General features: G+C 39.5%; 1 protein-coding gene across 14 annotated transcripts in view; it reads left to right on the top strand.

The window, feature by feature from the left end:
• RALGAPA2 (Ral GTPase activating protein catalytic subunit alpha 2) overlaps window positions 1-26,143 on the top strand; it is a 327,287-nt gene that overhangs the window by 216,249 nt on the left and 84,895 nt on the right. For all 14 annotated transcript variants that reach the window (XR_010405762.1, XM_064572731.1, XM_064572744.1 and 11 more), the window contains one exon: window positions 4,261-4,419. Coding sequence is in view for 13 of the 14 variants with exons in the window: in XM_064572731.1 (XP_064428801.1) it covers window positions 4,261-4,419 (159 nt within the window). In the remaining variant the exon portion in view is untranslated. The remainder of the gene's footprint in view (window positions 1-4,260; window positions 4,420-26,143) is intronic.

Raw genomic sequence — 26,143 nt, forward strand, 5'->3', positions numbered from 1 at the left:
AAATATCTTTAAAAATTATTCCCTAGGTAGGATTCTTTTATTTTTTTCCCTCTTCCTTTTTCTCTCTCTTTTTTTTTTTTTTTTTGTGAAAAGACGTCATGTTTTCTTGATAAAACGCCTTGCTATAAATAATGTTGCAAGGCTTGGCCTGGTTGAAAGATTCCCTACTGTAATAATCAAAATTCAGCTGATACCTTTTGCAGGTCTGAGATTCAGCATCATTAGTGACAAACTCTCTTTATCAGGATGTCTCACAGCCAGACTAAAAATCAGTCACAGTAACAGCAGCCCACAGTTCCTTGTCTTATTCTAACTAAATTGTCCCTAACAGCTTAAAAATGAGCTGCAAAATTCTAAAGTGATTCATGCTCTCTTCTGCCCCTGTCATGGGGGCACTTTTTCAATTCCACAATCCGGTTGCAACCCCATACTGAACTCTTGATCCTTCACTGCAGAAATTTGTTAGCTCTAGCTAGATTAGATTTTTCACAGCTAATCTAACTGCTGTAGGGGTTTGCAGAGTGGGGACAGAGCTGTGCTATTGGATTTGTCCAATTCATTTGACTCCAGGACTATAATTGCACTTATGTCTTACAAGGCTTTTATAGCCTCAGGCTGGCCAGCCACATAAAAAACAAATTGGCAGTGATACAGTACGAGTGAAAAGGGATGAAAGGCCCACATTATCAGTCTCCAGGCAGCACTGTTCTGGCAGGAAGTTTCTTGGTTAATTTACAAATAAAACTTAGATTTTAGGATGGGCACACTGTCAGCTGAACAATGGGGATGTCAGGCCTGACTGTTACTTAGTAAAAGTAGCAGCCGGGCCTACTGAGGAGCAGGAATTCTTCAATCAAACAGACGACTCCTTCTGGAGCCAGCTGGCGATGTAATGCAATTAGTCGGGAAAGGAGGTCAGCCTATTAGGTGTGTACCATGACCAGTGTCACCCGTGCGTGCCGCCTGGCAGCAGCAGGCAGAATGGCCCAGGCGAAGGACTTTGAAACTCTGTCAGGATGAGAAGTAGCAGGACATGGGGTTGATTTCTTAAGACTGAAGAAGCGAGCATTTGTTCCGAGCCTGTTAAGCATCCATGCGTTCTGGAGCCTGTTGTGCAATTGAAACTGTAGCTGGCGTGAATGACAGCTCCATCCCAGGGTGAGACTCATCGGTCTTTCGCAGATCATACATGAGTCATACCAGCTTGACTTGCATGCACGCAACAAACTCACTGGTGGATTTCAGACGGGGGCCCTCTACTCAGAATTCTCCAGAACTCAACAAAATGACATCTCTGTAATGAAATCCCCTTTAAATTGAGCAACACATTGAAGCTTCCAGAGTATTCCTTCCTCTTCTGACATGGTGAACATTTTGGCTGAGTTAGTTTTACTTGTTTCACCTGCTTATGTTCTGGTCTGAGGCGGAAGAGGGCATGTTTTTGCTCTCTGCTCCAGATCTACCAGTCAGTGGGTCCTGTGGCCTTAGCCCTTAGTTTTGTGAGTTAGCCAATTAAACTGTGGCTTGTCCAGAGATCTGGAGCACATGACATTGAAAGCAGCTTTGAGATGATGAGTATTGTATCATTACCACACAGAAATAGCTTTTCCTTAATTACAGAAATGCCACACTGGGAGGACGGGTCTGTCCGTGTGATACTATTCTCCCTTGCTGTGGTTCTGAGAACTCAGTCCAAACAGAATTAGGAGAGACTTACGTGGATTATATAATTGAGGAACCTAATTGAGAAAAGGGAGAGTAACTGCAAAATTTCAGTAATCACTGTATTACCTCAGAGTTAATGCCTTGAGCAACTTATGCTTCTGGATTGAAAGGAATCATCACAGGTTTTAGGGTGCTGGCGTGAGGTGATAGCCCCACATTTGGAGGGTGTGTAGTAGGTGTGTTATTCCCATTGCGACTTTTGTGCTGGCATTATGTCAAGGGGCACAACAAAACCGCCTGGCAGTTTGCCTCTCTTGACAGGGTGAGGGCAGCCCCACTGTCACAATTCTCTTCTGCTGGGCTGAATCCACCCCCAACCACCACCAAGTTTCAATTTGATACAATTCCTATTTCCCTTGAAAACCTGCCTTTATGTGTTGCTGGTAATGCTGACTACCATGTTTTCACTCCAAAACGATTGAATTTCAGGAGTGTGTTGTGAGAGCTTAGCATGTTTTATTAGAAAGGAAAGAGAAAAGAAAGAGAGGTGGAAATAGAGGAATAGAGGGAGACATTCAGTGTTGCTATGAGAACTTGGTGTCTTTCTTTTTCTTTTAACTATTTATGGTGGTAATGGCTTGGCTACACCTTTTGCTTGCTACCCTTTTAGCCTTTATATGTGATAGGGGAAGAAGAAGAAGAAAAATGTACTGGGTAATTTTACACTTAGAAAGTTGTAGACACCATTGAATTGTTTTGGATCGTCGTGACTTGTGCTCAACACCCACAGTTGCATTTATCCCAGCGCCCAAGCTCAGACACAGTTGAATCGTGCGCCCCTCACCATAGGGGTTACCTACAATCACACCTGTACCTCACAGTAGTACAAAGGTACTGGTGTAAGTCTTTTTAAAAAATTGACTTACACAGTCATTCCCAGAAGCATGAAAGAGTAAATAGGACAGCATTGCCGCAAGCCAACTTCCTTTGTAACCTTGTAAATGGAAAGGAGGCCATGTTGGGGTCACCTCAGAGTTTTCTTTTGTGGTCAAATAGTCTGTAAAGAAAATTTTATTTATGCTAACATGTTTTAAATACATGGTACTCCAGAGCATCCTTTTTTGTGTGTGTATTTTAATACAAAACTACAACATTACCTTTGACACAACATTGCTATTTTATTAACAGTGCCTCTGAATTTAGTCATTTTTAGCGTTCATCTATAAATAAGCTAGGAAGCAAGAAATACTTTTTTTCGGTGGTAGATAGCATTCTTCTTATGTGGCATGTGAGAGAACCAAACCTCAGACTTTCAGTAGGTGTCAAAGCGCCTTCACCAGTCAGCCTTTATATAAAGGTTGTAGGACTTCAATTTAGGCCAACATTTTAATCTTTAAAATCTAGTTTCTTTTAGTCACAGCCTCAGGCTTATCAGACGATTTCATGCAGGGCTTTCACTGCCCGGGATGTGCAGTCGGTACGCAGGACCTTCATCAAGGGTGTTCTTGTGGCTGAAGAACTCGGCCCAGGAAGAAGTCTCAGAGTCCCTTCCTTGGAGGCATGCTAAGCCCTCGTCAGAGACGCCGGGGATCTCTGGCTTGTTTTTGGGTTTTATGGCGTCTTTGTCTATAAAATGACAAAAACAGTGGGCTACACTATTTGAGCTGCGACAGTACAGTTGGCTTTGGTGTCGACTTCGATGGCCGTGAACAGTAGAAATGGCACTAAGTTAGAGGCCCCAGCCCAGGTTTCCAGGCCTGCTCTGCTCCTTGCTGTTTGCACACCTTGGTCAGGTGTGCCTTTGTCTTCCTGAGCCCCATCTCCTCCCTGTCAGATAACACAAAGATGAGGTCATCTGCCTCAGAGAGTTAGTGGAAAGATGAGGCAAAGGCAATCTCTGAATGCTAGTTACTAGTGTTCTTATTAAATTTAAGTAATACTTATTAATTTCTTAAATGAAGGTAATTTTTTTTTTTAAAGATTTTATTTATTTATTTGACAGAGAGAGACACAGCAAGAGAGGGAACACAAGCAGGGGGAGCAGGAGAGGGAGAAGCAAGCTTCCTGCGGAGCAGGGAGCCCGATGCTCCCTGCTTCTTAAAGCTTTGTCACAAATCTAGTTTTTATACATTTGGTAACAATTGTGTTATAGTAGCTTTTGGTCTCTTTTATTCGTATTTTTTCTTAATAACCATTGAATTAAGAGTCTTATGAAGCTCTATTGCAATATGGAATAAAAGGCTCATGTCATTAATTGTTTGGAGACATGCTCAGCAATATAAAGCATAAGGATTTAGTACCAGGAGTAAAATTCAATTTAAAAAAATCCTTGAAAAGGTCTCATCCCCTTCCAGCAATAATGTACCTGCCATGCTTAATACGCATCATCTCAGTGCCACTTATTTCATAGAAAAAGTAAGTGGTGTTTTCATGTGTTTGTGTTTTTTAAATCCTCATAGAAGACAGTGGTGTCGTACCTTTTTTTAGTAGTGAAATATTTTTGCCTCTGAGTATTATAATTCAATTTGTAAGCCACGACCCCTCATAAACTGCTGTTATCACTCTGATTAATAAAGAGCCAATTGGCCATTGCAGCTCCGTCACTTGGGGAATGACGAGGTCCACATCGTCTGGTCTGAACACTCCAGGGACTACCGCAGGGGCATTATCCCGACCGCCTTCGGAGACGTTTCAATCATTATTTACCCAGTGAAGAATCACATGTTCTTTATCGCGATCACGAAGAAACCCGAGGTACGTTTTCACCGCATTATCACTCTGACTCATATAGCATTTGCCACATGATTCACTGTTTTTGAAAAACAGTGATAATAAATATGTTAAGGAGGACTTTTTTCCAACTGGCTAATGTCTCACATATATCTGAATTACACATGCTATAGGGAAATTCAGTATGAATTGGGATTTTTCAGAGTATCTTTCCTTAGGAGGACAGAATTCTGTATTTTTATGTCTAGATTCTTTGGAAATTATTGTGTGAAGACATGAATGGTATTTTAAATGTTTTGAATTTAAAATTTTTTCTTAATTTTAAAAAATGGTAATTTTAAATTTGGGACACATTAATTAATAATAATAAGAGTTGAATGAACCCCCTGTCACATCTAGCATTTTGTGGATGGCTGTGGGTATAGAATTCGACCTTCCGTGACAAACAGGCACTGCTCACCGAGCCTCTGACTGCTGCTAATGGGGGTCAATCCTGAAGGATTGCGAGCATGGCCGTGAAGAAGACTAGGCCTCTGTAGCACAGCCTGCCCATGTGATGATTTTTAACAATTGAAGCACCTTGCCACAGAATCAATGCAGCCACGTCAATTGGTATTGATCATGGGAATGGCTGGAACAATCCAATGGTTATGTGCCGTGTACTACATTGGCTGCGGTTTCGATCCTTGCCATGCCTTTAGTGCTATTTTAGCGGTGCTTTATATAGTGACTTGTTTTTGTGTTGGAATTATTAATGGAAGGGTTTGCTTTTAAGTTTTTAATTAAACGTTTAGCATAGTTAAGTCACTCCTCAAGAAAATGACTTTGTGCTCTAGGTTGGTATTAAGTGTAATCTTCATTTTCATTCCAAATTGTTCTCTTGAAGGAGCTAAAAGTTACCATTCTAAATACTCTCTACTTTTGGCTTTGAAATAATAGGTAACTGAGATTTCCTGGGATTTATAGCATGATCGAAAGTGTTAAAGTCATGCAGATTAAATGAACTAAGAAGTGAAAGGTGCCTCAAACAGTGGCTGGCTCAGAATAAAAGCCGTTTAAGTGTTAGTTGTTGCTGTTGTTATTACCATTGCTAGTAATTTTTCAGTTACAGTCACTACATGAAAATAGAATAAATAATGAATCATTTCTCAGACTAGACACAGTGTGGGTCACCTCCTGAATTCAGAAAAGCCCCACTCTGGCTGGTGAGAAGCCTGACATAAAGGGAACCCTCTTTTCTGTTCAGGGAGTGAAGATGCCACAAGTTCTTCATACTAAATATTTGTGTTATTTCTGATTCATGTCTTTGTGTGTGCGGAAAATTTTCACTCTTGTGTAAGAAAATGGCTCTGAGTGCTAGTGGCATTTATGTTTGTCCAGGAAGAACACTAATTTTAAGAATTAAACTAAAAATGTTTATATTAGACAACCAACAGATTTAGTGTCCTATAGCTTCCAAATCTGCAAAATGTGGTTCTTTATTATTTAGTGTGGATTAACTGGTTTTATTAGTTCATTTTCAACATGGCCCTCTAAAATGTCACTTACCATCCTAAAAATGTCGCCTTTATTTTTTGTAGTAAATAAAGAACATAAAAGGTATTTCAATTCACTTCACAGTGTTAAAAGTGACACTTGTAACTTTCTTAAAAAGTGATTTTTTAATAGGCATTACACTTTTAACACATGAAAACACATATTAACATACCTTTTCAAAATTTCTTTAGAAAATGTATGTAAGTTTTATAAATTTGGTCATAAATTTTGACAAGATGAATTGAGCAAATCGGTGTCTTAATATTTCAATTCAAAGAGCCTAAAGGAAAGAAGAGAATAATGGCCAACTGGAAATTTAGTGTTATCCCCACATTTAAAGTACAAACCATTACAATGTAATAAAATTAATCCAGACATTTCCAGGGCAAGTGTGGCTGACCTTTTGTTCACCAACCACTGACCCCAGGGTGAATGCAAGAGGCTTGTGGAGGGAAAGTCTGTTTGTTTGGCTTCAGTCCCTGGTATTTAAATTGCATTCCCTAATCAAATGAAAAGGCTGTCCTCTCTATCAGGTTACAGAATCCATGGCAACATTTGGCCTTTTATATCCATAATGTTAGCCTTTTTGTTTGCATCTAAGTAGAGACACCTGGAGCAATGTTAACATTAACCGATTTAGCATTAATAGCTTCATTATATAAGAATTTCTGATCAGATAGCTGTTACTTTTGTTATATTGCTTCAGCTTGTATTGTTGTCATTTTTTATCTCCCTGCTTGGCAACCAGGCAATGATTTGCAAATTTTTTTTGTCTTGATTAATTAAGCAATATAATTATCAGTAACCGTGATGCAGTCTTTGCTCAACAAAGCTTCTGAGAGAAAACAATGGTAAGTCTGTTAGTATGAATGCATTCCACGCGTCCCAGATGCATGAGGATATTATGGACAATGAGAGGAAAGGCCGCCTGTGAGCGAGGACAAAGGGTGCCACGCAGACTCGACACACTGCACATACCGCCAGGGACATGCTGCGGGCTCCCTGGGACACAGACGCCTCGTTAGATTACAGCTAGTCAGCAGAGATTAATTCTCAGCCATTTGGTGCAATAATTTACCCATTCCCCAGTCTTTTAACTAGTGCTCCTCACTGTGGAAGTAAAGGCTTTGTACTCAAAAGGTTTATTTAACCTTGCCTACTTTTAGGGATCTCCACCAAAATCTTTTTTTTTTGCTTAGAAATTGTATTGACGCAGCTGCTTGAAACTGAGGAATATTTCTTTGGAGGAGGACAGGATTAAGCACAAGTTTCACGAATTATAGGTGGAGTCAAAGGCATTCTTTTAGCACCTGTATATTTCATCTGAATATAGTATGACTCTGGTCTAAGTACATTTATTTTACTGGTCTCTGGGCAGCCATACTTCTCTAAGAATAATTTTAATCCTTTTTTAGGAGGGGAAAAAAAAAAAACCTCATCAGTACACAAAAGTCCTGCTCATTGGATAGAGTCATGCATATTCAAAATGTACTTTCATTCACTCGGCCTCATTAATAGCGTATGTAATAATGTAGGGCTATTTGTAATACAAGCTCACAGGCAGCATTGCTTCCAAGTCCTTTGAAATTTAACATATTTCGCTTTTTCATTCCATACTCCTCCCTTAAATATACAAATTATGTGCCTGGCAGAATCCGCCTCCTCTTAATAATACACAGCATTTGCGAAATGGTATGTTGAAGTGTGGTGTGCTGTATGAGCACAGAAAACCCTCGCGTCTGAGAGGGTCTGCTCACTTCTTGAGCCTTTTATTGAACTTTTTAAAAATAAATAAATAAATAAATAAATAAATAAATAAATAAATAAATATCAGTGTGTTCAGTAACAGGATTTCATTGTGAAATTATTTTCAAAGTAAGTTCATCTCTGTAAATATTGACATGGTAGTCTTTGGTCATGAAAAGAAATGTGCTGTTGTCAGATTGCCGGGGTTTTTTTATTTCTATTTTTATTACTAAGTTAGTAGTCAGGGAAAACTTGCATATAGAGCAGAACACGAGTGCTTGAAAGGGTTTGTTTAAATGCCTAATTTATTCTGCAGAAAAGGGGTTCATAAAGCTTCCATATCACAGTGAGAACCCGTGTTGCTTTTCTTTTTTCAGCAACTAAAAATAATTTTGGTGTTCAAAACATTTGCTTTTATGAATTTGTAAAGGTAGGTTTTAGTGTTCCTGTCATGTTTATCTCCAGGCACATTAGCAACTGGCTAGTGACTGCCCGGCCAGAGGGTGGACATGCTGGAGCAGCCTTGACCGGGCACAGTTAGGACAAGAGAAAGCTTTGAGGAAGCTGAGAGTCCTCCTTATCACCTCAACCAGAATGTCAATTTTCTAAGTGAAAGACATGTTAATGTCCTCCAGACTCTCCTTACTTGGCCCTAGTAGATACGGGCAGAGGAGAAAATGGATGATTCAGCCATTTCTGAGAAGTACATGCAGGAAAGAATGCCAGGATAGAGGACGGGACCCCAGAGTTCCAGTTCCTGTGCAGCCACACGTGGGTGCGGGTCTTGGGCAGGTCTCTTAATTTCTTTAGACTTTTATTTCCTCAGCTGTAGCATTCAGGTTGGGGACCAAGTTCTCTCTGCAGTCCTTTTCAAGGATTCTAAGTGCCCCTTTAAGATGGGCCCTGTTTGATCCTCCTGTTCCTAGATGCCCGTCCTTTCCCTAAGCTGCCCCAACTCACCAGGTTGCTGTCAAGGTGGTATCTGTCTCCCTTGCAGGCTCAGCAGCTACTGTGAGTGTGTCAGTGTGTGAGCGTATGCCTGTGTGTGTGTGTGTTCTCATCCAATTCAGGAAGACAGCTAGCCCAGAACCTTCATCTGGAGCCAGTGCCCAGAAATCCTGGTTAAGGCTGATGCACCAGAAATCACAAAAGCATTTTTGCACATGTAAGGTGAAAAGTAGCCAGTATTGGCATCTCTGTTTGAAAGGAAATCTTTTACTAATGTGGCTTCGTTATATATGGAGTATGTTTGACTGCAACATGGTTATGGAAATTTCTTTTTATTTCATCTATGCAATTTTGTTAAATATTTATCTCAACCCCAACCAAATAACCTTCTTGAGATTAAAGCATATCCTTTAAAACATTCTGGGAAATTCTCAGGGAAAGTAAATTGTTAACTTTTGAATATGTGAAGAATCATTTATTCTAAAAGATAATTGAAAATGCTGAATAACCAGAATTTACTAAAAGACATTATTTTTTTTAAGATTTTATTTTTTTAAGTAATCTCTACACCTTACATGGGGCTTGAACTTACAACCCCAAGATCAAGCATCACATACTCTACTGACTGAGCCAACCAGGTGCCCCAAAAATATGTAATTAAATCTATTATCGCAATATGTTCTTTTGGAAATTTATTATTATTGTTATTGGAGTTTTTTTAGTAAAGGAATGACATTGAGAACTTTGTGAAAGGCAGCTGTCATTTGCAGATGTTATATCAAAAACAAACTTCTTTTCCAATTCATTGCCACTCCTAATTAGAGGAATTCCCTGGATACAAGGGATTTATATTATTTCTTTTGTCTGGTTTTTGAAAGACTATCTGAGTCACCCACAAGCAGTTGCCAAAGAATAATAAAAGAACATTTATTTATAAGATAAGCCCCAATACAGATGGAAAAATCTATAGCCTATTATTAACTCCTAGGTCCTGTTTTATCCTTTACAACAATTTGGCTCTTGAGAATTCTTTCTCCATTGATTTACCTCAAAAGTTGACATTGTTTTCCCTTTTTTTCAGTTGGCCTTTGATATATACAACTTTCTCTCCTTTGCCTTATCCTCCCTCCCTCGGCAGCCAGAGCCAGCCTGTGTAAATGTATGCTGAGTGGCAAATGGTAGAGCCTGCTTTGTGTCAGAAACCAAGACTGTTCTCATCCTCTACCTCTGAGCTGCCTCAGTAGGAAGGACCTCCTGGCCAAGAGACTGCATGTGTTCTCCTGGTTGTTCTGTCAGGGTGTCAGAAGCACACAGAACTCCTCTGTGTACCCCCAGAATTTGAGAATTTCTCCTGAAGGGTGTATTTTCTGTACCATCCTTGAAATCCATTAGTTTGTTGTTTGTTGTTGTGGGGGTTTTGTTGTCTGGTTTTCTTTGTGCATACTTCCATCACAGCTGTATCTCACTGATTATGGACTGCTTCTAGTGTAAGTCATAGGAAGAAGTATATTTACTGTTTTAAGGAATGTATTTTAAATTGTCTTAAGTGTGGTGTTGCCAAAAAAAATGGGAGGAAAGGGCTGTTCTTTCTTATTTTCTTATTTGTTGGTTATAATAACAACCATTACCTGGACTAGACAACTCTGAGTAATTTTAGACTGAATAGCTCCTTGATTTTCTTCTTTGGAATTAAGATGCCCACTCCCCCCTCACCCCAAGAGTACTGTCATAAGGGAGAGACACTCATTATTTTTCCTAATTAGTAAAACTAACAGTTTTATCCTTCTTTGCTCTTGTCTGAGTCTCCTCAAATGTGACTCTTCCTCTGTGCTCTAGGTGCTGATCTCAAAATAGGCTTAGTCAATCTTTGCAGTTTTTACATCTCTATGTTTTGACGGTGGAGACTTTTCTCAAACCCACCAAACAGAAGAAAAGGTATAGCACCAGAAGCCTGCTCAGGACCCTAGGACCACACTGTCACCCTTTCATCCTGGACTTTCAGGTATCTCCATGAAGCCAAAAGACAGACAGTCCCAACAGATCTCATTCTTGAAATGTGCAGGGGCTCAACAGATTTGGTTAACATCTAGTGGTCAGAGCCTCGCGAGCTGGAGGCCTTTTCTCACTCATTCAGGCAATGTATCTGTTGAGGCTCCTTCATGCCAGATACTGTGTCAAGGGCTGGTGGTCTCATGCTCCCGGAATCCCAGTTTTAGTAAGGGAGACAGCCAATAAATAAGTAAGTAAGTGGTTGAACTAGAGACTTTCAGATAGGCGCTTTGGTGTTAGAAAGAAAATAAAACAGAGTGATAGGATGGGGAAGAAGGAAGCTGCTTTAATTCAGATAGGGGGGATTATGGTTTCCAGTCCAGCATGTAGGGAGCTTGGAAGTCATCACCCCCCATCCTAACAATATGAAAAAGCTGAACAAACTGAAAATCAGCAGCTCTTCTTCAAGCCATCAGAGAATTAAAGTCACAAGGAAAATCACCGCCCCCCAAATCGGAGAGACAGGCAGAATCATAACTTGCCATAGCAGAAGCCCAAGAAGAGAAACCCCTGGGAAAAGAATAACAGGGTAGGAAAATGTCAATGGTAGTTGACCAATTGCTGGAGGCTCCGTGTACACAAATTTGAGAGTTAGAGTCAAGAGGGGCCTGATCTTTGGGAGACCCCCACACTTCTCTGTGTTTTCTCTCTAGGAACCCTACCACTTTCTCACAGTGAGGATTGGAGGGGGGAAAAAAACCTCGTGCTTCAGCAGAGGGAGGGGAAAGAGCCATTTTGAAATACACCTGGAGCGTTCTGTTCTTCTTAACCAGGCCTTTCCTCAAGAAGAAGTGTTTTACCAGAGCCCTTACCTACTGGGGTTTTACCAGAACCTAGCCCACCTGGGGGAAAGGAAGCACCCAACTCAAGTTCCCTCTAGCTTTGCTGTCTCACCTAAGGGGAAAGTGGGGGGGACACAAAAAAACAAAACTGAGAAGCACTTGTGAAGGTCATAGCCCAGAGACCCAGGCTCACTGAAAGACTGAGATCTGATCATAGGTCTGTGGAACACTTCTCCCCCACACCTTTTCACAACATCAAAAGGACCTTTGTATAGTAACAAGTGAAGGAACTAAGACCTTATTTAAGAGAGACAACAGGGGAGACAAAAACACGGGCATCCTTTGACATGATCGTCAACAGCTTCAGCAGACAATAAGCACAGCTTAACTCCAAGAGAAACACACATAAAGCCTCACACTATAAAGGCCTTCACTTCCTTTTACATGGTATATGATGTTCAGCTTTCAACAAAAAACTACAAGGCATACTAAAAAGTCAAAAAAAAAAAAAAAAAGCCAGTTTGAAGAGACAAAACAAACATCAGAATCAGACTCAGATTTGGCAGAGATTTTGAAATTATCAGACCAGGAATTTAAAATAACTATGATTAATATGTTAAGGGTTATAATAGAAAAAGTGGACAGCATGCAAGAAGAAATAACTAACGTAGCAGAGAGATGCAAACTCCAAGAAAGAATTAAAAGCAAATGCTAGAAATGAGAAACACTGTAACAGAAATGAAGAATGTCTGTGATGGGCTCATCAATCAATTGGACAACTGAGGAAAGGAACTGTGAGCTTGAAGATAAGTCAGTAGAAACCTTGAAACTGAAATGCAAAAGGGAAAAAGGATAAAAAAAACTGAACAGGGGCGCCTGGGTGGCTCAGTCAGTTAAGTGTCTGCCTTTGGCTCAGGTCATGATGCCAGGGTCCTGGGATTGAGCCCCACATCAGGATCCCTGCTCAGCGGGGAGCCTGCTTCTCCCTTTCCCCACCCCTCCACTTGTGCTCTCTCTCACTGTCTCCCTCTCTCTCTCTCAAAGAAATAAAATCTTTATTTAAAAAAAAAAAAACGCCTGAACAAAACATTTAAGATCTGTGGGACAATGGTAAAATGTATAATATACACCTAATGGGAATACCAAGAGGAAAAGAAAGGAACAGAAAAAATATTTGAAATTATAATTAAATGTGTATTTTAATACATAATTTTAATGTACATGAGAATTTTTCAAATTAATGACAGATACCAAACCACAACCCCAGGAAGCATAGAAAATGCCAAGTAGGATAAATACTAAAATATCTATATCTAGATATATCCTATTCAAACTGTGTGTTAGAAACTGAGTGTTTGTGCCCCTCCCCCCAGAATTCATTTTTTGAAACCTAACCCCCAGTGTGATGGTATTTGGAGATAGGGTCTTTGGGAGGTGATTAGGTCATCAGGGTAAAGCCCTTAGGAATGGAATTAGTTAGAAAAGAGACCCCAGAGCACTCCCTTACCACTTCCGCCATATGAGGACACAGAGACAGCCATCTATAAACCAGGAAGCAGGCTCTCACCAGATACCAGGTCTGCTGACATCTTAATCTTGGACTTTACAGCCTCCAGAACTGTGAGAAATAAATTTCTATTGTTACAAGCTACCCAGTGTATGACACGTTGTTATAGCAGCCCAATTAGACTAAGACATACCAAAAATCAAAAACAAAGGGAAAATCTTGAAAGAAACCAGAGTTTAAAAATAACGATAGAGGAGTAAGGGTAAGTATTACAGTAAACTTCTCTTCAGAAATCATAAAAGCAAGAAGCAAGTAGATGAAAATAAAGTGTTGAGAGAAAGAAACCCACCAACATAGTATTCTGTATCCTTCAAAAGTGAAAGAAAAAATAAAGATTTTCTCAGGCAAACAAAACTTAGGAAATTTGTGGCCAGTAGGCCTGCCTTGCAAGAAATGTTAAATTCATCAAAGAGAAGGAAAATGATATAGATCAGAAATACAGATCTAGGGTGCCTGGGTGGCTCAGTTGGTTGAACGACTGCCTTCGGCTCAGGTCATGATCCTGGAGTCCCTGGATCGAGTCCCGCATCGGGCTTCCTGCTCGGCAGGGAGTCTGCTTCGTCCTCTGACCCTATCTCCTCTCAGGTGTTCTCTCTCTCTCATTCTCTCTCTCTCAAATAAATAAATAAAATCTTAAAAAAAAAAAAAAAGAAATACAGATCTACTTTTAAAAGGAAGAGCTTTAGAGAAGAAATAAATGTAGGTAAATAAAATCTTTTATTTTTCTTATTCCTAATTGATCTAGCAGATAACAGTTTGTTCCCAATAATAATAGCAACCAAGTATTCAATGATTGGATAAGTAATGAATGACAGCAATGTTATAAGGATGGAAGGAAAGAATTGGCAGTACTCTGTTATAAGGTACTTGTACTACCTGTGGAGCAGAATAGTGCTATTTGAAAGAGGACTTGGATTAATTACAAATGTATATGTCAAACACAAGAATAATCACCAAAAAAAGTAAAAAAAAAAAAAATTAAAAGATAAACAGTTATCATGGATATGCTAAGAAAAGAGAAAAACTGGAATTATATAAAATGCTCAATTAATATCAGAGAAGGCACAGGGAGCCTGGGTAGCTCGGTCAGTTAAGTGTCCGACTCTTGGTTTCAGCTCAGGTCATGATCTCAGGGCTGTGAGACTGAGCCCCACGTTGGGCTCTGTGCTGGGTGCAGAGCCTGCTTAAGATTCTCTCTCTCCCCCTCTCCCTACCTCTCCCACTCAGGTACACACTCCCTCAAAAAAAAAAAAAAAAAAGAGAGAGAAGGCAGAAAAAGAATAAGAAACAACAAGAGGAACAAGGGAAATACACTAACAGGCCTGGTGGATAGTAACCTAACATATATTAATCATCACTTTACATGTCAATAGTCTAAATACACCAATTAAAAGAAAAAAGACTGTCAGTGGATTACAAACAAACAAAAAAAACCCCGACTGTATGTTATCTACAAGAACCTACTTTAAATTATAAAGGTACAGGTTAAAAGTAAAGGAATAGAGAAAGATGTCCCACACTAACAAAGATAAGTAGAAATCCGGACTAACTGTATCAATACCAGCAAAGCTGACTTCAGAGCAAGGAAAATGATCAGGGATGAAGAGGGGCATTACAGGTGGGTAGAGAAAGCTCCCCCAGGGAGTGATGTTTACACTCCCCAGGAGGTGACCCCGAATGGAGCAGGAGAGGGCAGTCCTCAAAGAACACCAAGCAAAGAGGACAACAAGAGCAAAGTCCTTACAGAGGGCATGAGCTTCTTAAGAATGAGGAAAGATGCCTCCTGTGGCCAAAGGGGGGTGAGGGAGGGGCAGACAAAGAGGAAGGGTAGGGGAGGTAGGGGAGCTTAGAGCTTCCATGGCCCCAGGTGAGGACTCTGACCATGTTAAGCTTAGAAAGGCAGGCAGGGGGGCGGAGCAAGATGGCGGAGGAGTAGGAGACCTGGATTTCGTCTGGTGTCAGGAATTCAGCTGGATGGGGATCAAACCATTCTGAACACCTACAAACTCAATAGGAGATCGAAGAAAAGAATAGCAACAACTCTGAACAGAAAAGCGACCACTTTCTGGAAGGTCTTTTCTGATTTGTTTAGAGTATATTTTCTGGGGACGTTTTTACCCTGTTATAATTTTGTTCTCTCATTAATCTATTCTCCTCTGGACAAAATGACAAGACGGAAAAAAATCACCTCAACAGAAAGAACAAGAGGTAGTACCGACTGCCAGGGACCTACTCAATACGGACATTAGTATGATGTCGGATCTAGAGTTCAGAATCATCACTTTAAAGATACTAGCTGGGCTTGAAAAAAGCATGGAAGTTATTAGAGAAACCCTTTCTGGAGAAGTAAAAGAACTAAAATCTAACCAAGTCGAAATCAAAAAGGCTGTTAATGAGGTGCAATCAAATATGGGGGTGCTAACTGCTAGGAAAAATGAGGCAGAAGAGAGAATCAGTGAGATAGAAGACCAAATGATGGAAAATAAAGAAGCTGAGAAAAGGAGAGATAAACAACTACTGGATCACGAGGGCAGAATTTGAGAGATAAGCGATACCATAAGACGAAACAACATTAGAATAATTGGGATCCAAGAAGAAGAAGAAAGAGAGAGAGGTGCAGAAGGTATACTGGAGCAAATTATAGCAGAGAACTTCCCTAATTTGGGGAAGGAAACAGGCATCAAAATCCAGGAAGCACAGAGAACCCCTCTCAAAATCAATAAAAATAGGTCAACACCCCAACATCTAATAGTAAAACTTATGAGTCTCAGAGACCAAGAGAAAATCCTGAAAGCAGCCCGGGAGAAGAGATCTGTAACCTACAATGGTAGAAACATTAGACTGGCAACAGACCTATCCACAGAGACCTGGCAGGCCAGAAAGGACTGGCAGGATATATTCAGAGCAGTAAATGAGAAAAATATGCAGCCAAGAATACTATATCCAGCTAGGCTGTCATTAAAAATTGAAGGAGAGATCAAAAGCTTCCAGGACAAACAAAAACTAAAGGAATTTGCAAACACGAAACCAGCCCTACAAGAAATCTTGAAAGGGGTCCTCTAGGCAAAGAGAGAGCCTAAAAGCAACATAGACCAGAAAGGAACACAGACAATATACAGTAACAGTCCCACCTTACAGGCAATACAATGGCACTAAATTCCTATCTTTCAATAGTTACCCTGAATGTAAATGGGCTCAATGCCCCAATCAAAAGACACAGGCTATCAGATTGGATAAAAAAAAACAAGACCCATCGATATGCTGTCTGCAAGAGACTCATTTTAGACCCAAAGACACCCCCAGATTGAAAGTGAGGGGGTGGAAAACCATTTACCATGCTAATGGACACCAAAAGAAAGCTGGGGTGGCAATCCTTATATCGGACAAATTAGATTTTAAACCAAAGACTGTAATAAGAGATGAGGAAGGACACTATATCCTATTTAAAGGCTCTATCCAACATGATCTAACAATTGTAAATATCTATGCCCCTAACATGGGAGCAGCCAATTATATAAGCCAATTAATAACAAAAGCAAAGAAACACATTGACAACAATACAATAATAGTAGGGGACTTTAACACCCCCCCTCACTGAAATGGACAGATCATCTAAGCAAAAGATCAACAAGGAAATAAAGACTTTAAATGACACACTGGACCAAATGGACTTCACAGACATATTCAGAACATTCTATCCCAAAGCAGCAGAATACACATTCTTCTCTAGTGCCCATGGAACATTCTCCAGAATCGATCACATCCTAGGTCACAAATCAGGTCTCAACCGGTACCAAAAGATTGGGATCATTCCCTGCCTATTTTCAGACCACAGTGCTTTGAAACTAGAACTCAATCACAAGAGGAAAGTCGGAAAGAACTCAAATACATGGAGGCTAAAGAGCATCCTACTGAAGAATGAATGGGTCAACCAGGAAATTAAAGAAGAATTTAAAAAATTCATGGAAACCAATGAAAATGAAAACACAACTATTCAAAATCTTTGGGATGCAGCAAAGGCAGTCCTAAGAGGAAAGTATATAGCAATACAAGCCTTTCCCAAGAAACAAGAAAGGTCTCAAGTACACAACCTAACCCTACACCTAAAGGAGCTGGAGAAAGAAAAGCAAATAAAGCCTAAACCCAGCAGGAGAAGAAAAATCATAAAGATCAGAGCAGAAATCAATGAAATAGAAACTAAAAGAACAGTAGAACAGATCAATGAAACTAGGAGCTGGTTCTTTGAAAGAATTAACAAGATTGATAAACCCCTGGCCAGACTTATCAAAAAGAAAAGAGAAATGACCCAAATCAACAAAATCATGAATGAAAGAGATCACAACCAACACCAAAGAAATACAATTATAAGAACATATTATGAGCAACTCTATGCCAGCAAATTAGATAATCTGGAAGAAATGGATGGATTCCTAGAGATGTATCAACTACCAAAACTGAACCAGGAAGAAATAGAAAACCTGAAAAGACCTATAACCACTAAGGAAATTGAAGCAGTCATCAAAAATCTCCCAACAAACAAAAGCCTAGGGCCAGATGGCTTCCCATGGGAATTCTACCAAACATTTCAAGAAGAATTAATACCTATTCTTCTGAAACTGTTACAAAAAATAAAAATGGAAGGAAAACTTCCAAACTAGTTTTATGAGGCCAGCATTACCTTGACCCCAAAACCAGACAAAGACCCCATCAAAAAGGAGAATTACAGACCAATATCCCTGATGAACATGGATGCAAAAATTCTCACCAAAACACTAGCCGATAGGATCTAACAGTACATTAAAAGGATTATTCACCACGACCAAGTGGGATTTATCCCTGGGCTGCAAGGTTGGTTCAACATCCACAAATCAATCAATGTCATACAATACATTAACAAAAGAAAGAACAAGAATCATATGATCCTCTCAATAGATGCAGAAAAAGCATTTGACAAAGTACAGCATCCTTTCTTGATCAAAACTCTTCAGATTATAGGCATAGAGGGTACATACCTCAATATCATAAAAGCCATCTATGAAAACCCTACAGCGAATATCATTCTCAATGGGGAAAAACTGAGAGCTTTCCCCCTAAGGTCAGGAACACGGCAGGGATGTCCACTATCACCATTGCTATTCAACATAGTATTAGAAGTCTTAGCCACAGCAATCAGACAACAAAAAGAAATCAAAGGCATCCGAATCGGCAAAGAAGAAGTCAAACTCTCACTCTTTGCAGATGATATGATACTTTATGTGGAAAACCCAAAAGACTCCACCCCAAAACTGCTAGAACTCATAGAGGAAGTCAGTCAAGTGGCAGGATATAAAATCAATGCACAGAAATCAGTGGCATTTCTATACACCAACAACAAGACAGAAGAAAGAGAAATTAAGGAGTCGATCCCATTTACAATTGCACCCAAAACCATAAGCTACCTAGGAATAAATCTAACCAAAGAGGCAAAGGATCTGTACTCAGAAAACTATAAAATACTCATGAAAGAAATTGAGGAAGACACAAAGAAATGGAAAAACGTTCCATGCTCATGGATTGGAAGAACAAATATTGTGAAGATGTCAATGCTACCTAGAGCAATCTACACATTCAATGCAATCCCCATCAAAATACCATCCACTTTTTTCAAAGAAATGGAACAATTAATCCTAAAATTTGTATGGAACCAGAAAAGACCCCGCATAGCCAGAGGAATGTTGAAAAAGAAAAGCAAAGCCGGCAGCATCACAATTCCGGACTTCCAGCTCTATTACAAAGCTGTCATCATCAAGACAGTATGGTACTAGCACAAAAACAGACACATAGATCAATGGAACAGAATAGAGAGCCCAGAAATGGACCCTCAACTCTATGGCCAACTCATCTTTGACAAAGCAGGAAAGAATGTCCAATAGAACAAAGACAGTCTCTTCAACAAATGGTGTTGGGAAAATTGGATAGCCACATGCAGAAGAATGAAACTGGACCATTTCCTTACACCACACACAAAAATAGGCTCCAAATGGTTGAAAGACCTCAATGTGAGACAGGAGTCCATCAAAATCCTAAAGGAGAGCACAGGCAGCAACCTCTTCAACCTCAGCCGCAGCAACTTCTTCCTAGAAACATCACTGAAGGCAAGGGAAGCAAGGGCAAAAATGAAGTATTGGGACTTCATCAAAATCAAAAGCTTTTGCAAAGCAAAGGATACAGTCAACAAAACCAAAAGACAACTGACAGAATGGGAGAAGATATTTGCAAATGACATATCAGATAAAGGGCTAGTATCCTAAATCTATAAAGAACTTATCCAACTCAACACCCAAAGAACAAAGAATCCAATCAAGAAATGGGCAGAAGACATGAACAGACATTTTTCCAAAGAAGACATCCAAATGGCCAACAGACACATGAAAAAGTGCTCAACATCACCCGGCATCAGGGAAATCCAAATCAAAACCTCAATGAGATACCACCTCACACCAGTCAGAATGGCTAAAATTAACAAGTCAGGAAACGACAGATGTTGGCGGGGATGCGGAGAAAGGGGAACCCTCCTACACTGTTGGTGGGAATGCAAGCTGGTGCAGCCACTCTGGAAAACAGTATGGAGGTTCCTCAAAAAGTTGAAAATAGAGCTACCATGTGATCCAGCAATTGCACTACTGGGTATTTACCCCAAAGATACAAATGTAGGGATCTGAAGGGGTACGTGCACCCCGATGTTTATAGCAGCAATGTCCACAATAGCCAAACTGTGGAAAGAGCCAAGATGTCCATCGACAGATGAATGGATAAAGAAGAGGTGGTATATATATACAATGGAATATTATGCAGCCATCAAAAGGAATGAGATCTTGCCATTTGCAACAACGTGGATGGAACTGGAGGGTATTATGCTGAGCTAAATAAGTCAAACAGAGAAAGACATGTATCATATGACCTCACTGATATGAGGAATTCTTAATCTCAGGAAACAAACTGAGGGTTGCTAGAGTGGGCAGTGGGGTGGGAGGGTTGGGGTGACTGTGTGATAGACACTGGGGAGGGTATGTGCTCTGGTAAGCACTGTGAATTGTGCAAGACTGTTGAATCTCAGATCTGTACCTCTGAAACAAATAATGCAATATATGTTTAAAAAAAAGAAGAAGAAGAAGAAGAAGATAGCAGGAGAGGAAGAATGAAGGGGGGGAAATCGGAGGGGTAGAGGAACCATGAGAGACGATGGACTCTGAAAAACAAACTGAAGGTTCTAGAGGGGAGGGGGGTGAGAGGATGGGTTAGCCTGGTGATGGGTATTAAGGAGGGCACGTTCTGCATGGAGCACTGGGTGTTATGCACAAACAATGAATCATGGAACACTACATCTAAAGCTAATGATGTAATGTATGGTGATTAACATAACAATAAAAAAAATTTTTTAAAAAGGCAGGCAGTCTAACCACAGTTTTCTCTGTAAAATAGAGATAAAGTGTCAGCCTCATGGAATTGTGGGAATTACCCACTTGCCTGTGAGCGCTGAGCTCAGAACCTGGCCCAGCAGAGGGAGCTTAGTAACAGTAACCACAGCCATTGAGCTCATCAGCAAAAATCCAATATTCCTAGGCTCTTTAACCCCTTGTTCTATGATTCATTTGTTATTCTTTCTTAATATAGCCTCTTAATTAATTCCAAAATAGATCAATTAATTATGTATATTACTTTTATCTCAGTTACTAAGAATTATAGACTCCAAAGGCATCAGAGGAGAGTCCCTTATAGGCCCAGTTAATCCATCAGCCTACTTTAAAAGATATTCATGCAGATGCCATGATTGTTCCCTAAGGGGACTTTCTCCCTATTTGGAAATTCTTTTTCTGTGTCTACCCCAGGCTCTGCAAAATAGAGTTTAAGTGTGTTTCCACTTACCTTTCAAGAAACTAGCCCAAGTCCAATGAGCCGTTTTCCAGCTGGTCCCTCCTCTGAAAGCATCGCCCCACAGGTGATCTTGTGCAGTTGTGCATTCCCAGAGGATACTGCCATACCTTCTCCTTTCCACATCTGTGCATAAGGAAGGTCAGAACAGATGATCTTTAAGGGCTCTTCTATCCCTGCCTTTGAGGATTCCAGGACCAGCTACAGTTTTTCCCTCTCGGAAGTTCACAGTCCTATAGTGTGAACTTATCAACTGAAAGAGTATATTTGGACCCATAAAGTTATGCTTGAGATGTCAAAATAAGTGACAGATAAATCGGTTAAAAAATTGCATTGAAGTACAATAAATTTCCCCCTGGAAAAAAACAATAGCAGTTATATTATTTTCCAGAAAGACTGAGGAGTCCATAGGCTGAAAATTTTATGAAAATTTTATAAAAATAAAATGTGTTAAATTCTAAGCACTCTCATGGGCCCTGTGGTTCCATAGGTCTTGTATGGATCAATTATTGATGGAGAATCCCTTATGAAGGCAATTCTGGCTTTGGAGCAACTAGAGTCAAGCCTCTCCGGAGAAATGTCTTGGCCAGGACAGGCTATTACATGGAAAGCCAGTTCTGGTCAGCTCAGTCCCCATGGCTGTTCTCTAGTCTTTTCATTTACCTCTGAATGATAATGATGCTGCACACATTTCCCTAGATACCTATTGCAGAGCTTTCCAGTCCTCGCAAGAATGCAGTCCAGCCTCCTCTCCTGCCTTACTCCCTTTAGTGGTCCCGTCTCTGACTTTCCAGTGTGATGATATAGCAAGTCCCTCAGCATCTGTGGGCAGCCCTTTGCCTTGTTCCAGCCACAGTCTTTTTCTTTATTTACCTGTAATGCATATAACACCAACTAATGCTCAGCTAGATTGGCACCTCACTGAATACATTGTGGGAACACTGCCTTAGCAAAGAGAACCAGTGCCACCTCACTGTTTCGTTCTTGTTTTATACCATCTGCCCGGAGTGCTCCTCTCTTCCCACAGGTCTCTGCTGATATCCACAGTCATGCCCACCTCCAACACAAAGACTTCTGTGGCTTCTCTCCACTAGCAGAGGACTCTCTGCAGCTCCGGAACATTATATCTGGCGCCTGGGTGGCTCAGTCGTTAGGCGTCTGCCTTCGGCTCGGGTCATGATCCCAGGGTCCTGGGATCAAGCCCCGCATCGGGCTCTCTGCTCAGCAGGAAGCCTGCTTCTCCCTCTGCCACTCCCCCTGCTTGTGTTCCCTCTCTTGCTGCGCCTCTCTGTCAAATAAATAAAATCTTAAAAAAAAAAAAAAAAAACCTCTCTGCTTTCATGCTATCTGGCCAAGGGAACCTGGGTGTGACAGTGTTCTGGCCTGCACCCAGGCCTGATAAGGACAAAACCATTTGGGCTGCATTTTCTGGGTTTGTGCTTCCTCTCTCAGATGTGTTTCCTTTAGTGATAGGGGCTCCACGTGCACCTCCTAACTTGCAGCTGGTGAGGAAATCTTACTAATCTCAGACTCTGGTCATCATGCTAGGGGAGGGAAGTTATGAGTCGTCCAGAAACTTCAGTTTGTTGTGAACACACATGCTCAACAGGAATGAGATGCTGAGTTAAGTTTCTGATTATTAATTGTATTAGCCTTTCTCCAAAGAACAAACTTTTGATCTTGGTTGTCTCTATTGTGTATTTGTTTCTATTTCATTAAAGCCTACTTTTGTCTTTACTATTTCTTCCCTTCTAGTTTCTTTTGAGTTTATTTTATTCTTTTGGATTTTAAATATTTCTTGAGATGGATATCTGTCTCATTAAGTTGTGGCTTTTATTCCTTGCTAATAAGAGCATTTAATCCCACATATTCCCTCTCAGTACTGCTTCAACATCTAATATCTACTCTTTTCATGACTATTTAGCTTAACATATTTTTAAATAAGTATTTTTGTTGACCCCTGAGTTATTTAGAAGTATGTTTCTTAATTTCTAAACCTAGAGATTTGTGCTAGTTATGCTAGTTATCCTTTTATTGTGAATTTTTAACTTAATAGCTCTTTGGCCACAGAATGAGGATTGTATGATTTCAGCCCCTTGAAATTTTCAGAGACTTGCTTTATGAATAGGGCTTAGCAAACTTTTTCTGTAAAGGACCAGGTAGTAAATCTTTTAGGCTTTGTGGCCCACACAGTATCTGTCACAGCTACTCAGCTCTTTTCTGTGTGAAAACAGGTATAAGCAATATGTAAGTGAAGGATTGTGGCTCTGTTCCAGTAATACTTTATAGTTTTTGACTGATTTTGAATTTCATATAATTATTACATGTCACAAAATATTTTTTTTCAACCATTGAAAAAAGTAAAAACCATTCTCAACTTACAAGCCATACAGAAAAGGCACCAGGCTTGGAATCAGACCCCATAGGCTCTATTTGTGGATCTTTGGCCTAGAATATGGACAATTTTTTAAAAATATTCTATGGGGATCGGTTGGCCTGGTGGTGGGTATTAAGGAGAGCATGTACTGCATGGAGCACTGGGTGTTATACGAAAACAATGAATCATGGATCACTACATCAAAAACTAATGATGGTGTTTTTGATGGTGACTTGTATGGTGACTAACATACATAATAAAATTAAATTAAATTAAAATATATATATATATTCTATGCATGCTTGAAAAGAATGTGTCTTACAATCGTTGGGTGAAATATTTTGTATGTATCCATCAGGATGAGTTTGTTGTATTGTTTAAATCTTTTATATTCTTACTTATTTTTTAGAAAATATTTTTAATATAACAATCAAGAAAAGGGCACAAATTTAAGTGTACAGCTTGATGATGTTTTCAAAGCAAATGATTTAATGCTTCCCAGATGTAAACATAGGATATTGCCAGATGCCAGAAATCTCCCTACACTCCCTCCCAATCACTAATCCCCTGAAAATGTAGCCACTGTTCTGACGTCTGCCACTGTTGATTAGTTTTACCTGCTTTTGAACTTTATGTGAGTGGAACTACGTAGTGTGAACTTCTTTGTGTTTGTTTTTTTCACTCAGCATAATATTTGGGTCATTCCCATGATGTTACATGTAGTTGTGGTTTGTTCATTTCATTACTGTGGAATTTTCTGTTGGTTGAATATACCACAAATTTTTCATTCATTCTCCTATTGATGGACATTGAGGATATGTCCAGTTTGGTGAATATATGTGACTTGCCTTTTCACTTTCATTATGAGCAGAATATTTCATATTTTTATTAAGTCAATTTTTTTTCTTTTATGATTGGTGCCTTTTATAACAAACCCTTGCCTAACCCCAAATTGTGAAGATTTTCTCATATGTTTTCTTCTGGAAACCTTGTGGTTTTAGCTTTACTCTTTTTTTTTTAAGATTTTATTTATTTATTTGACAGAGAACACAAGAAGGGGGAGCAGCAGGCAGAGGGAGAAGGTGAGGGAGAGGGAGAAGCAGCAGGGAGCCCGATGCGGGACTCTATCCCAGGACCCTGGGATCATGACCTGAGCCAAAGGCAGACTCTTAACTGACTGAGCCACACAGGTGCCCCTTAGATTTACTATTTTGATCTATAATCCATCTAAATTTTTGTGTGTGGTATGAGGTAGAGGCCAAGGTTCACTTCTGAAAATGGCTATCTGCTTGTTGCAGTGCCTTTTTTGAAACAGACTTTCCTTTCCCTATAAAATTGATATGCTGCTTTATTGCAAATCACCTGGATCTATTCTTGGACCCTATATTCTGTTCTACTGATATATTTTTGTATCCTGGTACCAACACATGATATATTAATTATTATAGTTTTATGGTTTGCCTTGAAATTAGGTAATATAAATCTTACTGTCTTGGCTAACTTAAGTTTTTTCATTTTAATATAAATTTAGAATGAGCTTATCTATATCTATAAAAACAACTTGGTAGAATTTTGATTTGGTTTGTGCTGAATCTATTGCTCCATTTCAGCAGACTTGTTATCTTAACAGTATGGAAACTTCCAATCCATGAACATTGTACATCTTTCCATTTTTTAGGTTGTCTCTAATTTACCTCAATAATGTTTGGTAGTGTGTGTGTGTATGTGTGTGTATCTTTTGTCAAATTTATTACTAGGTATTTGATGTTTTTGATGCTATTATGAACAGTATTTGTAAATGTCATTTTCTAGTTGTTGGTGGCTAACATTCAGAAGTATAATTGATTTGAGGGTAAATTGTATCCTGTGACCTTACAAAATACGGTTAGTTCTAGTTAAATTCCTTTGGATAATCATGTTGTCTGTAAATAAAAATAACTTTACTTCTTTCTAATCTTTATGTTCCTTTCTTTTTTCTTCCTTTCTTTTATTTTCTTTATTGTAATGACTAGGAAAAGTTCAAAAATGTTGAATAGAAAAGGTGACATAGACGTCCTTGCCTTTTCAGATCTTAGATGGAAAACATTTGATATTTCACCATTAATTAGGTTACAATTTTTTTTCCTCTAAGATTTCATCAGATTGAGGAAGTTCTCTTCTATTCCCAGTTTGCTGGGAATTTTTTAAATCATGAATGAGAGTGGAATTTTATGTATGCTTTTTCTGTATCTATCTTCTTTATTTTATTAATGTAGTAAATTACATTAATGGATTTATGATTGTTAAACCAACCTTATTTTTTATGCAAAATACCACTATCAAGATACAGTGTCTTTTATATATATATTGCTATATTTAATTTGCCAAAAATTTGTAAGGTATTTTTACATCTTTGTTGAGGGATGTTAGTTCGTAGATTCCTTATGTCAGCTCCTTGTGTCTGCTCCTTTGGGCAGAGATAGTCTTCTGTTTACCATTGTATCCCCAGCCCCTCTCCCAATGCCAACCACAGAAAAGGTACTCCACAAATAAATAGTCTTTGACATTAGTTAAAAGACCTATGCTGGAGAACTGCATTTATTAAATAATTTAAATTATTTAAAATAACAATTAATTTCACCCATTCAGCCAGTATTTGCATTCCAGCCATGTGCCAGGTACAGTGGAGGTTTCTCTCCACCATTTCATTGGAGGTTTCTCTCCACCATTTCCAGCTACTCCTCCTCAATATTCTTTACTAATTCTTCCTCATGTCACCAACCTCTAAACATTGGAGGGCCACAGGATTAGTCCTTGAACCTCTTTTCCTGCTCATCTGATCATCCAGTCTCA

This window comes from Mirounga angustirostris, unplaced genomic scaffold (assembly GCF_029215605.1).
Source record: "Mirounga angustirostris isolate CCGP_5_RB_7025 unplaced genomic scaffold, mMirAng1.0.hap1 SCAF_10, whole genome shotgun sequence".
Lineage (NCBI taxonomy): Eukaryota > Metazoa > Chordata > Mammalia > Carnivora > Phocidae > Mirounga > Mirounga angustirostris.